At 33.1% G+C, this 14,500-nt stretch overlaps 1 protein-coding gene across 1 annotated transcript in view; it reads left to right on the top strand.

The window, feature by feature from the left end:
- Positions 1 to 14,018, top strand: part of LOC137408752 (putative acyl-CoA synthetase YngI) — a 62,609-nt gene extending 48,591 nt beyond the window's left edge. Inside the window, exons 11-14 of the mRNA XM_068095337.1 lie at positions 5,110 to 5,165; positions 7,644 to 7,707; positions 10,455 to 10,526; positions 13,558 to 14,018. Coding sequence (XP_067951438.1) covers positions 5,110 to 5,165; positions 7,644 to 7,707; positions 10,455 to 10,526; positions 13,558 to 13,698 — 333 coding nt within the window. The 3' untranslated portion in view covers positions 13,699 to 14,018. The remainder of the gene's footprint in view (positions 1 to 5,109; positions 5,166 to 7,643; positions 7,708 to 10,454; positions 10,527 to 13,557) is intronic.
- The last annotated feature ends 482 nt before the right edge of the window (positions 14,019 to 14,500 follow it).

Raw genomic sequence — 14,500 nt, 5'->3', positions numbered from 1 at the left:
ATAATGGCTGGTGTAAACCGAGCCTGATAAAGTGTGTTTATGTGTTGAGAATAGAACAACAAACAGTTTAGTGTAAAGATCTTATTGCTGAAAAGAGGCTGTTAGGTAAAGTTTTTTAGTTAGATTGCCTAGTTTTTATCTTCATCATAAAGAATTTTAATCATTATGTCATTAGAAACTAGTGCTCTGAAGACAGCTATTTATCATTTCTTGGTCGGTTCGAAGTGCCTTTCGTGTTTTGGCAATATTTCCACAACCTGCATCATGCTAAAATTATTTACTGCACAAAGCAATCAAAGATTGGCAATCATACATAAACAGGAAGTGCAAAAAAAATAATCTTTAATCAGTAGCAATTTTTCATTTCTCAGTCTGTGAGACATGCCCTCTTTCTTTTAGCAGTATCTCAAAAATTAATAGTTCAATCAACTTGAAACTCTGAAATATGCTAAAAACATACGCCGCATAAAGCTCTCAAAGTCTTGTAATTTTATGTAAACCAGAAGTACGGAAGTACAAAAAGAACTGGCGTTCTATCGGCAGCCATTTTTCATTTTTTGTTCGAATAGAAAAGTTGTCGGTATTTTTGCTATATTGTGAACTAAAGTGCTTCTAGTTCAGGTGTTCTTTACAAATCATTACTATCAGGGGACAAAATAAGCACCTCTGTACTTACCAAACTAGAAACAGTAAAAGAGCGAGAGTTGAAAATCCAGCTTTTATAGTCTTCCGTTTTTGCTCCCTCATGAAGTCAATGACAGGGTTACAGCAAGGCGGTTGTATAACATCTCTTTATCCTCTTTATTACCAACCCAGCTACTGCTTCATTTCGCTTCTGCAGATGTGTTAGGTGAAGCAGCGCACTCAGCTAAGGGGTCAGGGGTCAACATCTAAGGTGTCTTAATAACTTTTTACGCTATCAGCAATGCTCCAGTTAGCAGGCAGTTTTTCACAGTAATCCTCACTACTATAACTACCCTCTTCGCAAGCATTAAAACTTTCATTACACAAATTGGTGTCTGTACATACATGTACCTAAAAGTATTCTCACCATTAATATTAGCATCATTTTAATCTATCACATCACCCACATTACTCGAGTTCCCTGTAATCAAAGCGGGGATAGCTGGAGTAGGCACATTAGGGGTCAGCAATGCAGGATGAGCATGTTTACCTATTACCGTTTTATTTACAACAGCCTTTTTTAAATTTCCCAGACCAGTAGGCTATAGGTAGGCATGGTAATTGTTTCTGCAATCAAAATCATGAAGCACAAATTAATGTTTTTGGCTGCAACAAAGCTCGCTCTGTCCTATGAGGATTTAATAGTTCTCGCAAACGAAGCTGGACCGTAACGGTTTCATAATAATCATCCATGGATTCTTAACGATGCTGGACCAATTAAAAGTGCCTGCTAGGTGTATTTGAGGTTTTGGAGTATGAAAAATAATATGATTATATTGCATCATTTTCAATTTAAATTACTGTACCCGCAAAGATAGCTCGGAAAAATCCTTGTCGACAATGGTGGCAACTAAATATTTGTGGTATGTCTCTACTTCAAAATATCAACGTATTAGGCTATAATTGAATTTCTTGCAGGTCCTGGTGCTTGCCATCATTTTTTTAACCACTGCATACTTTGTTTTACTATCAATCAGTTTTCACAAAGCATATTCGACTGCTCACTAAATATTATGCTCGGTCTGCTGTATCAGTACAGCACCAATAGCATTTTGGCTTGGGTCTGCTGACATAATATGCAGTTTATTCTAGTCAAACACATTGCAAAGAGGCCTGCTGCAGTTCTCATCTGATCTGCTCAAAAGCAAACTGATGACTTTTACTCCACATCTATGTACTGCGCGCTCCCATAATGGTCTAAATGGGTGTCGCTAACTCAGACTAGCTCTTGAAAAACTTGCAGAGATAGTTAACCATGCTGATGAAGTGCTTAGAAGCTTTTTTATTCTCTTCAGGATTCAGTTGGCAAACTACTTATTTTTGTTCAAATTTGGTCTTACACTTTGAGCGCTAAAAATATATCCAAGGAATTTAGCTGAAGTACAGCTAAACTCCCATTTGTCTCTGCAAAATGTCACTCTGACTGCTTCGATCTTAGATAGGGCCCTCCTCAACTGCTTTCATTGGGGGATCTTATTCTGGTCAAAAACATCATCCATCAAATAATTCTGTTCATCTGACCCAATATCTCTACCATGCAACTCTAATTACATTCTGGAATTGATGAAACGCCAAAATGCATTTGTTTAAAGCATTACCTACCCAGCGGAGAGACGAAGGTCATCAGTAACTCACTCTTAGTATAGAGCTTGACTTGACAGAATCTTAAATTTGTGTCACTCTTAAAGAAGATACAACTTTCTGCTAGTTTAAAAAAAACATGTTGCAGACTGGTAGAAGCAAATATGTCTCCTTCTTCACCTATCTATTAATGTGGGTAAGATCCACACACGTAATTATAGCACCGTTAGGTTTTGGGACTAGCGTCAGTCCTGAACATTAATCAGTTGGTCATTCGACTGGCTAAGTAACTTCCAGTGCTAAAATTTTTCTATTTCCTTCTTTACTTTGTTATAAAGACCAGCAGCTATAGGCCTTAGAAAGAAAAGATGATAAGGTTTCATGTTTTCATTTAGTTCAATGATGGGCAGGCCTGACATCATTCCTAACCTTTTAAAAAGTCTAGGGAGCACCTTCACCGGATCAATGATCTTTTCATAGATAGCATTGACAATCGTTAAAATACCTATATCTATGATTTTTTGTGCTTTCAGTAGGTTTTGACTAGCACCTAACGCCACATGTGCTTGTGCTTGCTCTTGATTTCAACATCAGCAACTCATACTACACTCAGCTTCTTTCTACCCATGCCAACCAAAACTATCCTTCTTTTAGTTCTATAAAACTATTGAACTAAAAGAAGGCTGTAAGTTCAAAGACTTTTGATTCTTTTTCATTAACACAGTGACATCAACTTCAGTGGTTATACAGAAAAAAGCATTTTGGCCATGGATAAACAAAGTCATCTACTAGTCAACTAAAATCTTGGTCGGAAACTATCCGAACCTCCTTATCAGTACTACCCTCTTTCCTTAATTTAAAAGAACACTCGCTTTTTTCATGATACTTGCCATTACATGTGTGACATCAGTTTGGCCTGTTGCATGCACCTGCTATATGCTCAAGTTTCTTACAATTATTTCCTTTAACCTGTTGGAAGTTTTTCCCAAAGCAGTTGATTGAGCTGCACGCATAGTAGCTGTCATCACTTTTTCCCCCATGACCATTTCTGTAGGTACGGTCCTTAGAACTGTGTGAATCGCTGCCAAAGCTGTAACGGTGACAGCGATAACATACATGTATTTCACAACCACATTTATTGCTGCTAGAGATGGTCTGCAGACATGGTCTGTAGACATGATGCCCATGCCGTTCTCGACCACTCTTAAATTTGTTACAGCCACAGCTGTAGTCATCATACGTCCTATAGTGTCCTCGAGCCCAGTACTCTTCTGGCCTAAGATTTTAAAAAAATTAGTAATCAAGCCCTAGGCATGGCGTTAGGGACCTTGACACACTCATTAACTACAGTTACCTCTATCTCACTCGTCTGGAGAGCGTTCATTTTTATACAGACTTGGAACTCATCATTAAATCTTTTCCAGTTACCAAAAGTGTCAGTAGCTAAAATATTTAGTACAGAAAGCTAACAAAAATGTTGGTGTGCATTCCTTCTTTGCCATTATTTTAAGTTACCAGTAACTTGAAAAAATTAAATAAAATTTTCTAAACAGAAATAAATATGAAACTTCCTATTAAAATCCGTTCTTGTAGCTATGGGTAGTTACCACACTACACTGCACCTCGCTGAGTGTCTACATATTCTACAATTGTCTTATACCATTCACTATACTCAACGTTACTTATTGCTTAACACTACACTATTGTATTAATTTTTTTTCTGAAAGTAAATACTTGTGGTACTATGTGAGCTAAAAAGACTTTAGTTCAATGGGCCCATTACCAGCTGTTATTATCAGGATACAAAACAAGCACATCTGTACATGTACTTGCCAAACTAGAAACAGTAAGAGATCGAATTAAGGATTCGGCTTTTTTGGTCTAACCTTTTTCATTCGCCTGTCGCGAAAGCCACCAACCAATTAGTCAAAGGTTTTTTTTATTATTTGCAGAGACATGGCTGCATCAAACAATTGCTCAGACTCAGACTTTTTCAGGACAATAAAAACTTGGAGAAGCGAAGTTTAAGGAAGTGGGACCATCTATATATAAAAGTTGTTTTATACTATTTAGAAATCAGCAGTTAAACTGATCTTAGTGGTCCAATTGTAAGGGTCAACAGGCTCGTTTTTGTCAACTTCTGTTTGCTTCCTTGGTTTTAACTATAAACTGCTCTAACACATTGAATCTTGCTCTTAAGACAAGTTTGGGAGTTGTTTCCCATCTCATCCTAGGTCTGAGAAAACTTGACTGTGTAGTATTGCTTTGTTTTTCCAACATCCAGTTTCAAAGGATTAGCAAATTTTGGCCACTTTGTGTATTATGTGATATTTTTTATTATCATTTCAGCGTATTGCAATAATTACATGCATGTTTCTTAATTTACCTTTTAAATTATCAGTTTGTTCAAAAAGTGTAAAAAGCTATTTATTACAGTTGATTTTTTTCATTGAGTTGAAAACCTACAAGAACTTTAAAAGCTTAGAGTTTCAAAGGAATATTGAGTTTTAAAAAGAATTGTGCTATTCTAGGTACTTTCATAGTTAATGAAAAGTTGTTAGTTGGCCTACTATCTACATGTATGCTCAGAGACGTGCTTGTATGTAAGACAGTAGGTGTCACAGTGGGAAAAAGATGTTAACAATATAACACTTTGTACAACTGTGATTTATCTTAAAATTCTAGACCAATACTGTGTTGAAATTTTGAACATTCTTATTTGAAGTAAAAAATAAAAATATAATTCTGTAAACATCAAAAACTAACTATAATATTTTAATTTTGCGACTAGTAGCTGCCAGGAAGATTTCCATCTGGTCATAATATTTACCAGTCTACTTTCAGGTAATAGCTGGGTCAACCAATGACTACTACGGTGATGAACTGACCTTCTGTATCAAGTAAGTTCCATGCCTACGTTTACAGCAAATTTTAATAGTGGAATTTACTTCTATGACGTGAGGAGGTATATAAAATTGAGAGCTTGATAAATCGAGATAAGTATTTGTTACAGCATGTTCAATCTTCACATCTATAAGATGCAAAACAGTAACTTTTATGTTATTGGTTGCAAGCTCTATGTCAATGGAACTTGCAGCCAATAAGCACAGTTTAATAAGCTTGTTTATGGATATTGTATACAATTGTTAGCAAGTATGTTTAGTAACTAGTTGACTTTTAGTAGGTTGAAAATCAATTCTATCATTTGGTAATTAGGACAAAATCATCGCTTTGAAAAATCTATTTATATATGAGCTAAATTTTAAAAATTAAAAATAGTATTTACAAAATAAATATATAAGAAATATAATAATAGCTACAGCAAGTTTTAAACTGAGAGTTTACAAATGCACTTTTATTATGCTGATGGCATCGTAAACTACAATTTCTGTTAATCTAAAAATGCATTTTTACAATGAACCAAAGAATACAGAATACACCTGTAAAAAATAATACGCTAAACTTCCATAAAAGGACAAATGCCAAACAAAACTGTGAATATCATTATTACATGTAATTAGCTCAATTAGGCTTTTAACTTGCTGAGGTAATACTAATACTGGTTCAAAGGTCAAATTGTTAAGCTTTAAGTAGACTTGCATTATCAAGCTGATCTTTCAAAATGGTGGACTCTCATTGAATATATTATTGGTCAAATTAGTCAGCAGCAAAACAAAAATAAATAAAAATTTAAATTTAAAAAATTGCTATAAATTATTATAATTATACTGCATAAATAGGCATTAGAAAATTTTAAGACATTAAGCAAAAATGAAAACATTTAGTATTGAATATTTACCATATTTATGTGGTGGAAAAATGAATAAAAATTGTGTGAAGTAACAGATAGGTATGTGGGAAATAGAGCACCATGGCTGATCAAACTAGTCCTCACAATGGAAGGGCAATGCAACATCAAGAATAACTATTAAATTTGCTGTATTCATTGACAAAATAACATTTTCTTAAAGTCAATAAAATTACTTACAAACTTATATTATCAATAATATTAATAATTTTTATAATATGAACAGTAAATTTGACATTTGCTATTTCCACAACAAACAAAAACTTGCTGATGCAAATTATTCATAAAACCATGGTTCACATTGAACTTAAAGGAACTGTTTTTAGATTCCTAATTAGCTGATTAAACTTGGAAAAGATTTAAGCAGTTTTTATAATCTTGAGAATTAAAATTATTTATTAAATTATTCTGACAATTCATTAATTTTAACAAGTTTTATATGCAACAATTTGTAAATTAATTTTGAAAATTATGTATAACTAGTTTCAGACTGATAAAATCATTTCAATTTCACAAAAAGAAACATCTTGAGTCATCAATCAAAGTATCTTTGATTAAATTCACTTGTTGAGGTAACATAATGGTGAAATGATATATTAAGGAAATTACATTGCAGCAAGATTTGGCTGTACAGTAGATGCTTCTATAATGTAAATTCCAGATAAAGTAAAGAATTTATGAGAAGTTTTTGCTTTGTACTACGTAAAAAATTCCATATAGCGGTGTAAAGTACCAAGTCAGGTAAGTTTTCAAAATAGATTTGATTGTTAATCTATCTCGCCACACTCGCAAAAGAAAAAGTGACGCGAGTATGGCATTATATCTATTAAATATACATGTACAACTTTTGTGACATTCTAGTTCATTGTGGTAGATCATCAGATATGGCAAAAAAACAGATAATAAGGTAGCTGCACAATTGTTCATAAATACAAACGCAATCAATTGGTGCCGCTGTTACACCATCGGTCTACCATTCTGAATGTCACGAGTTTGAGTACCACCAAATGTTACGTTTTATCCAAACTTTGACCTCTGGATATAGATAGGCGCCGAACAGGTTGTACCGCTTTTTTATAGTAAAAATATTTTTCTACATGTATGTTTTGCTTTATTGTAGATGTATAAAATATCTGTTATTAGTTTTGTTTTGCAGATTAGACCTTGCTGTTTAAAAAAGGTTAACCGTTGTAAATGAACACCAAAGATGTGCGCTCCTCATCAACTTGATGCAAAATTATCGCAAGCATAGTCTATAAAACCAGTGAGATTGATTAGAAAAGGTAGAAAAGTTGTCGATGCAAACCAATAATACTGCAGTTACAATACAGTCGACAAATTAAAAAAAAAGTTAAGTTTTTCCTTTTTGCATGGCCAAAGGGGTGAGTTTGAAAAGACGTTGGAACAGATTAGGCAATTTACATGTATTTTACAGCTCTTATAATGTAAACGTTCCTGGAACGGATTATTTACATTGTATGTGCTCTTACTGCATTCCACTATTAGGATTGTACTAACTGTATTTTAAAAATTGAATGGGATCGTTTGTAATTGGCTTTAATCATTGTAGGCTAAAAGCAGACACAGTGAGACCAACAGAAGAAGAATTAATAGCATACGGCACAACACATCAGGTAGGAAATTAGGTTAAGATTCTATTTTCTTTTTACACGTAATTTATAGACAAGTTATAGTTAACATGTAAAACTTGTTTCAATCAGCCTTTTTATTGAAACACCTGTAAGTAAAGCAGAATATTTGTTTGTAGTATTAGTTTTTCACAGCATTTCTCATGCTCAGTAGATAATTTATTTGTCACATTAAAGTTCATAGTAGAACGGTTGAAGGACTTGCACTGGCTTCATAACGAATTGAGACCTTTTAAAACTCCATATTTTGTGGCAGACAGTTTTACTCTTACATGCAAATAACCTTGGCAACAAAATACTTATTCCTTGATAATTTAGACTAGCTGCCATGGAAGCACAGTGAAGAATAATTATTTCGATTTTTAAATGCTGGCAAGAAAATTCAATCGGTTTCACTTTTATCTGCTTTCTAAGTGACATTAATTGTAAATAGAAACACAAATGATCTGGTGTACTCTGATGGCACACATAAGTGCTTTCACTTCACATGTTTCATTAATTATGATGGTCACACCAATAGTTGGTTTCACTTTTTAATGCATCTTTCACTAGTAACATTGCACAAAGTTTTATCTTATCTTTTGAAACTCATATACAAAAACAGCATTTATTATTTACCAGATACTACCGATAAGAAAACAATTTACTCATGTTGTTAGCTAATTGCACGCATACTGTAAGGATTAGTTTTAAATTCATTATCTCATTAAAGTAATTTGAGGTAGGCAGGTTGTGTCACAGTTTTTTTCAGTTGGTTTGATAGTAGGTTTGTCCTCTCTACATTTTATCCGTCAGCATTCATCAGCATTCACTTCCTTCTTCGTGATCTTTATCTTTCCATTTTTCCTTCCATAGCATCACTCATCAGTTCCTCGTGTCACAAATGTTTTCTAACTATCCGTTTTTTCTTGTCATGATGGTATTTCCCAGGTTGACTTGGGCTTCTCAAATTTCAAATAGAACATAATTTTCAAACTGCATATGGTTAAATATTTTAACGTAACATAAACCTATGTCACAATATTCTCCAATGAAAATGTTTCACTTACAAATGATTTATTGGTTACCGTGACAACGAACAAAAGTACTTTCACTTTACATATTTCATTAATTATGTACACAGTGCAGAATTGTAGTTTTCCATTTTGATGCGGCTTTAATTAGTAACACTGCGCAAGGGTCTAGGCTATCTGTAGAACACCTTAAAAAAGATTTATTTTTATATATGTACATATATATAGTATATTGTATAAATACTATATACTATATAAATTCAACTTTGTTATCGGTAAAACTTTATCACCTTATTGTTTTCGGCTTCCTTTTCAGTATAGCTTGTAAAGAATAACGCTGAACTGAGATAGAGAGCGAGCACCATATCTCTTTCAGGGGTGGTCGGAGGAATTTTGGCAAATATTTTTTGGTCATCTTCGTTATTTGAACTTAATTAACAAACCGACTGCCAAGTTTTAGTTTCGATAAAATTTTTTGTTGATATCGTATGGCAAAAGAGTTGAAAAAGTTTTTGTCTTCGTATAGTGAGGACCAAAATTATTCAATTTTTGACTAAAAATACTGTGATTTTTTAGAAACTATTTTCAATCTTTTTTGCTATTGCACACATGATATACAGTGCCCTTTTTATTATTAACTAATACAGTGCACTTTCTGGTTACGACGTGCCTGTTATATGATTTTTTCACCTTATGAAGTGGATTACAGTGTTTTGGTGATATGAGTAGAGGTTAGGTACCACTGCATCCTGCTGTAGGCAGAATGCAGTGGTGCCAGAAAAAATTGTTTCATAGGTTTATGTTGCATTAAAATATTTACCTATATGCAATTTTAAAATTATGTTCCATTTGCATCCTGCTGTAGGCAGGACCTTTCTGTCACAATGTTCTCAAACAATCTCAAATCACTGCATCTTGTTTTAACTGGTAGTAGAACCCTCCACTCCATACTTCATCCATCATCATTCATTTTCTTCCTCTTAACCTTTTCTTTACACTTCATTCTTCAATCATATTTTTTATCAGTCTTTCATGTCACAGATGAGCCTGAACCGCCTTTTTACTCTTGATGGCATTCACAACAAATATTTGTCCCTCTCAAACTTTAAGTGGGACACCTTCATTTCCAAATTGTATTTTAATGTATGTTTTTACGCATCATAAAGCGATGAATATATAAAAACAGCTCTAAAAATATCAAAGCATAATTTGCAAAAATAATAAATATACTATAACAATTAATTTCACTGCTTTATTGAGTCTGCACGTTAGTATAGGTAAAGTCTATGCATTTCTACATTTTTGGTTGACTTCATCCAAACATCACACACGCGCATGCACGCGCTTGCACGCACGCACACACACACATGCTTCATCCCTTTCACCAGGTATCTATATATATTTTGTTTCTATAACTCTGTATGGTTCTAGAGAATCAGCCTCTTTAACACCGGTCTGCTGACTATCCGATTAAACACAATGAAAATCCTGGACATCACTGGGCTTACTGTTGGTAGCAGTCAAATTAGTGGTGATTCCTTTTATTCCTTTTACATCAGAGTGTAGTAGAGATAATACTTGATCAGTTACACGTCTGAAGCTTGATAGGAAACCTGCCATGTCATACGATGGAGCTAAAGGTAGCAATGAACTAAGCCCTATTTGTTGTATTCCACTACATATTTAATACAAATATGTGTAATTTTCTGGTTAATATAGTTGGGCAAAAGTCAGAGACCCTGCCGACTGATTTTCATGGAAGAACTTTGCTATACTGACAACTTTCGAAAGGTAAATACTTTACGTTATAGCTTTAGACTTCATGCTATAGCTTATGACTCCATAGCATTAGACTTCATATGTATTATAGCTTTAGACTACATATAATAGTTTTAGACTTCGTATTATAGTTTTGGACTTCATATTATAGCCTATGACTTTGTTTTATAGCTTTATAGTTCATGCTATAGCTTTAGACTTCATGCTATAGCTTTAGATTTCATATTATAGCTTTAGACTTCATTTTATAGCTTAAGACTTTGTGTTATTGCTTTAAAATTCGTGTTACAGCTTTAGACTTCATGTTATAGCTTTACAACTTATGTTATAGCATTAGACTTTATGTTATAGCTTAAGATTTTGTGTTATACCTTTATAATTCATATTATAGCTTTAGACTTCATATTATAGCTTTAGACTACATATTATGGCTTTAGACTTCATATTATAGCTTTGAACTTCATATTATAGCCTATGACTTTGTTTTATAGCTTTATAATTCATTTTATAGCTTTAGACTTTATGCTATAGCTTTAGACTTCATATTATAGATTTAGACTTCATTTTATAGCTTAAGACTTTGTGTTATAGCTTTAAGCTTCATGTTACAGCGTTACACGTCATGCTATAGCTTTAGACTTCATGTTATTGCTTAAGATTTTGTGTTATAGCTTTATAATTCATGCTATAGTCTTAGACTTCGTGCTATAGCTTTTGACTTCAAATTATAGCATTAGACTTCATGCTACAGCTTTAGACTTCATGCTATAGCTTAATCCATAGTCTTATAGTTAATCTATTTCAACATTTGCTTGAAAACATTGAAACCATCACATTTGGAAAACAATGTCGATAAGAATGCATTATATTTGTTAAATTTGTTCCAGCTTTAAATGCAATGATAAATATTTCAAGCAATTAAATTTAGCATCAAAAATGCATTTTATAAAACTACTAAAGGAATGCCCGGCATTGCAGGGGTGATAAAAAAGTCTTTGCACAGAAACCTCACTTTTAATCAACATACACAACATTCACCATTCTAACTTTTAAATGAATGTGTTTGTTTATTTCTGCGAGGGCTATAAGTTTAATTACAGTTTTTAATATATCGGTATATGCATATAATAATATATTATATATATTATTATATGCATATACCGATATATGCATATAATAATATATTATATATATTATTATATGCATATACCGGTATATGCATATAATAATATATATTATATATAATATATATATATAATACCTGAATAATCATTATTATTGTTATTATTACCACAGGTAATAAAAACAACTTATAAACTTTACATAACCTACATTATTTTGTGTATTGTATTAACTTTAGACTATATTACTTGCAAATATTTATAAACCGTTTTTATTACCCAGCATTATTTACAGGCAGTAATTTATTTATTACGGGCATTCAGCAACAAGGTCAGATGGTAATTGTTACATGTATATATATAGTACTTTATTGGCAATAATTTCATTTCACAAATAGAAATGTTTTTCAAATTAGGCCATGTAACGTAACATCGTTTTTGCGTATTTCAGCCGATGTAATGAATATTTTTATTATTATTGATCCCTATCCTTTCTTCGGTGGGTAGTCTACTGGGTGAGTATGCGCTAATGCGCTACTTCCAAAACGAGAGGTTCCAGGATATAAAAATATTTGTGAAGCAAATTTTTTATTCCTAAAAATTATCGCTATACCTGGAAGCAAGAACAGACAGCCTAACAAACAAAACACAAGAATTGAGTATATATATTACATAATATTTACATATATATAGATTTATAGCATTCTGGAGAAGTCTGGGCCTTTTTTTCTAGCAAAATTTTATTTTAGTAAATTAGTTTAAGCAGGCTAACTGAAGCATGAAGCATGGATATTTTAACCAATCGCCATTAAAATTTACAGGTGGAGTAAGTATACGCACAATCATTTTATAGTATGGCAAACAGACTGTGTTGGTTAGTGGATAGAGCGCTTGTGTGCAGAATCAGAGTTTCTGAGTTCAAATACAGCGGGAAGCAGGTTTTTTCTTAGACTAATTGCTATAACTGAGCGCACAAGCGACAGACAACAGACAACAGACAAACAACCACTAAGATTTATACCCATATATTTTCAAGGATGAAAATACTCATCATAAAAGCTAAATGATCCACAAAAATAAAATAAACAGCCTATATATGAATCTCAGTGTTTGCCATTGTTTTTTTTTGTGAGTCCAGTTACAACGATAAAGTTTTAGGAATGAACAATACTCTTTGCAGTGGATTTGAACTCAGAATCTTTAGATCTGCAAGCATGCATCCTATCCACTAATCCACACAAACCACTTGTGACACAAAAACATAATTGGGCACATGGTTTTTACACCTGCCAATTTTCAATAGCGATTAGTTGAAATGCCTACGCTTCACGCTTGAACCAATTTACTAAAAAAATAACTTTACCAGAAGAAACATACTTGCCCAGCCTATCCCAAAAGTGTTATAAATACATGTATATGTACACCGTATTTATAGCATACCGTACAGCTAATTAAAATTACAGCATACACAGAAGTAAACAAGCGCCTTCATTTAAAATTCAGATGGTACATAAATGTTGCTTTTCTGCACAAAAACTCTTTTACTATACCCGTGCAATGCCAGGCATTCAGCAAGTATGCATTTATTACTTATATTATTCTTTATATTACTTAACTATTATTATTTATGACTTATTTATGTACTTGTTCATTACATTGTAATATATTATAATGTAATAAACAATATATTATTATTTATGTTACTTCATTTTATAATGCAGTAGTTGGCATAAAGTGACACATGAACTGATTTGTGGACTAGACAGTGCTTAAGTTTGGTTGTAAAATGATTGACAGAAACTTACAACGCAGCGTCCTTTAACTTAAAGGACGCTGTGATATGGTTTCGTAAATTCTCACAAACAAAATTGTACTCATTTCTCTGTATGCATGAAAAGGCCAACTTTAAAATCTTTGCTTAGGTAAGCAAGAAGAAGCTAAGAGAGGCAGTCCATGAAATGATTGCAAAGGACTCGACAACTGGGCTCTGCAATTGGTATAAAGAGTTCTTGGCTGTCTGTGACCATGGAATCTGGCACAGGAGCAATTGTGGTCCTTGCTAGTGCCTTCAATTGTCCAGCTGGAATTTGAACTAAACACCTGCTGATTTTTTGCCAACACACTAACCACGGAACCACAACTGCTCTCTCAAACATATTGAGCTCTAATAGTCAGACCTATTAAAGACAAGAAACCATTAGATAGAATATAAACTGGTTATTAGAAGATTGGTGTCCTGCCAGCTCATTAAATGATAAACACTCTTTGGTGTCCCTTTGTAAGAATATAATGTTTATATTATTAAATATTTTATCTCTTCTTTTTAAATTGAAAAGAAATGTCTCGCTAGTCAGGTGATGTGCTTAGAAAATGGCTAAACATCCCCTGAAAAGTCAATTTTATATTTCATTGTTTGAAACTAGCCAATCACAGCCCTAATAGAAGTATGTAGTTGAGGGGAGGCGTTAGATGGTTTCATGTGTTAATGTAGTGATGATATGAAGGTATGCAGTAATTTTTACCAAGTTCAAGGCAAGAGTCGCAGCTGAAAGTGAAACATATTTAGGAGCATAAGATGAGACCATTTATATTTTTATCTTAAAAAAATGGAGGCTATTAGTGCTATGCCTATGAACATCCTTATTACATCATTATGAGGATGCTTAAGAGCCATAAAAAAATTTAATTATAAAGTGTTTCACTGGGCCAACAAACAAAACTTCCAAAACACACAAAATGACTGATTTAATGTCTATGATAGCTTAGTATTCTTTCAAACTATCAGAACATCTCAACTATGCGCTTCTCTTCGCGTGAACTTGGTTTTCTCAGCAATGTGTAGTTTCAGAAGCAGATGTGATGATA

The sequence above is a fragment of the Watersipora subatra genome, chromosome 11 (assembly GCF_963576615.1).
Source record: "Watersipora subatra chromosome 11, tzWatSuba1.1, whole genome shotgun sequence".
Lineage (NCBI taxonomy): Eukaryota > Metazoa > Bryozoa > Gymnolaemata > Cheilostomatida > Watersiporidae > Watersipora > Watersipora subatra.
Note: the sequence above shows the minus strand (reverse complement) of the source record. Positions and strands in the feature narration are given on the sequence as shown.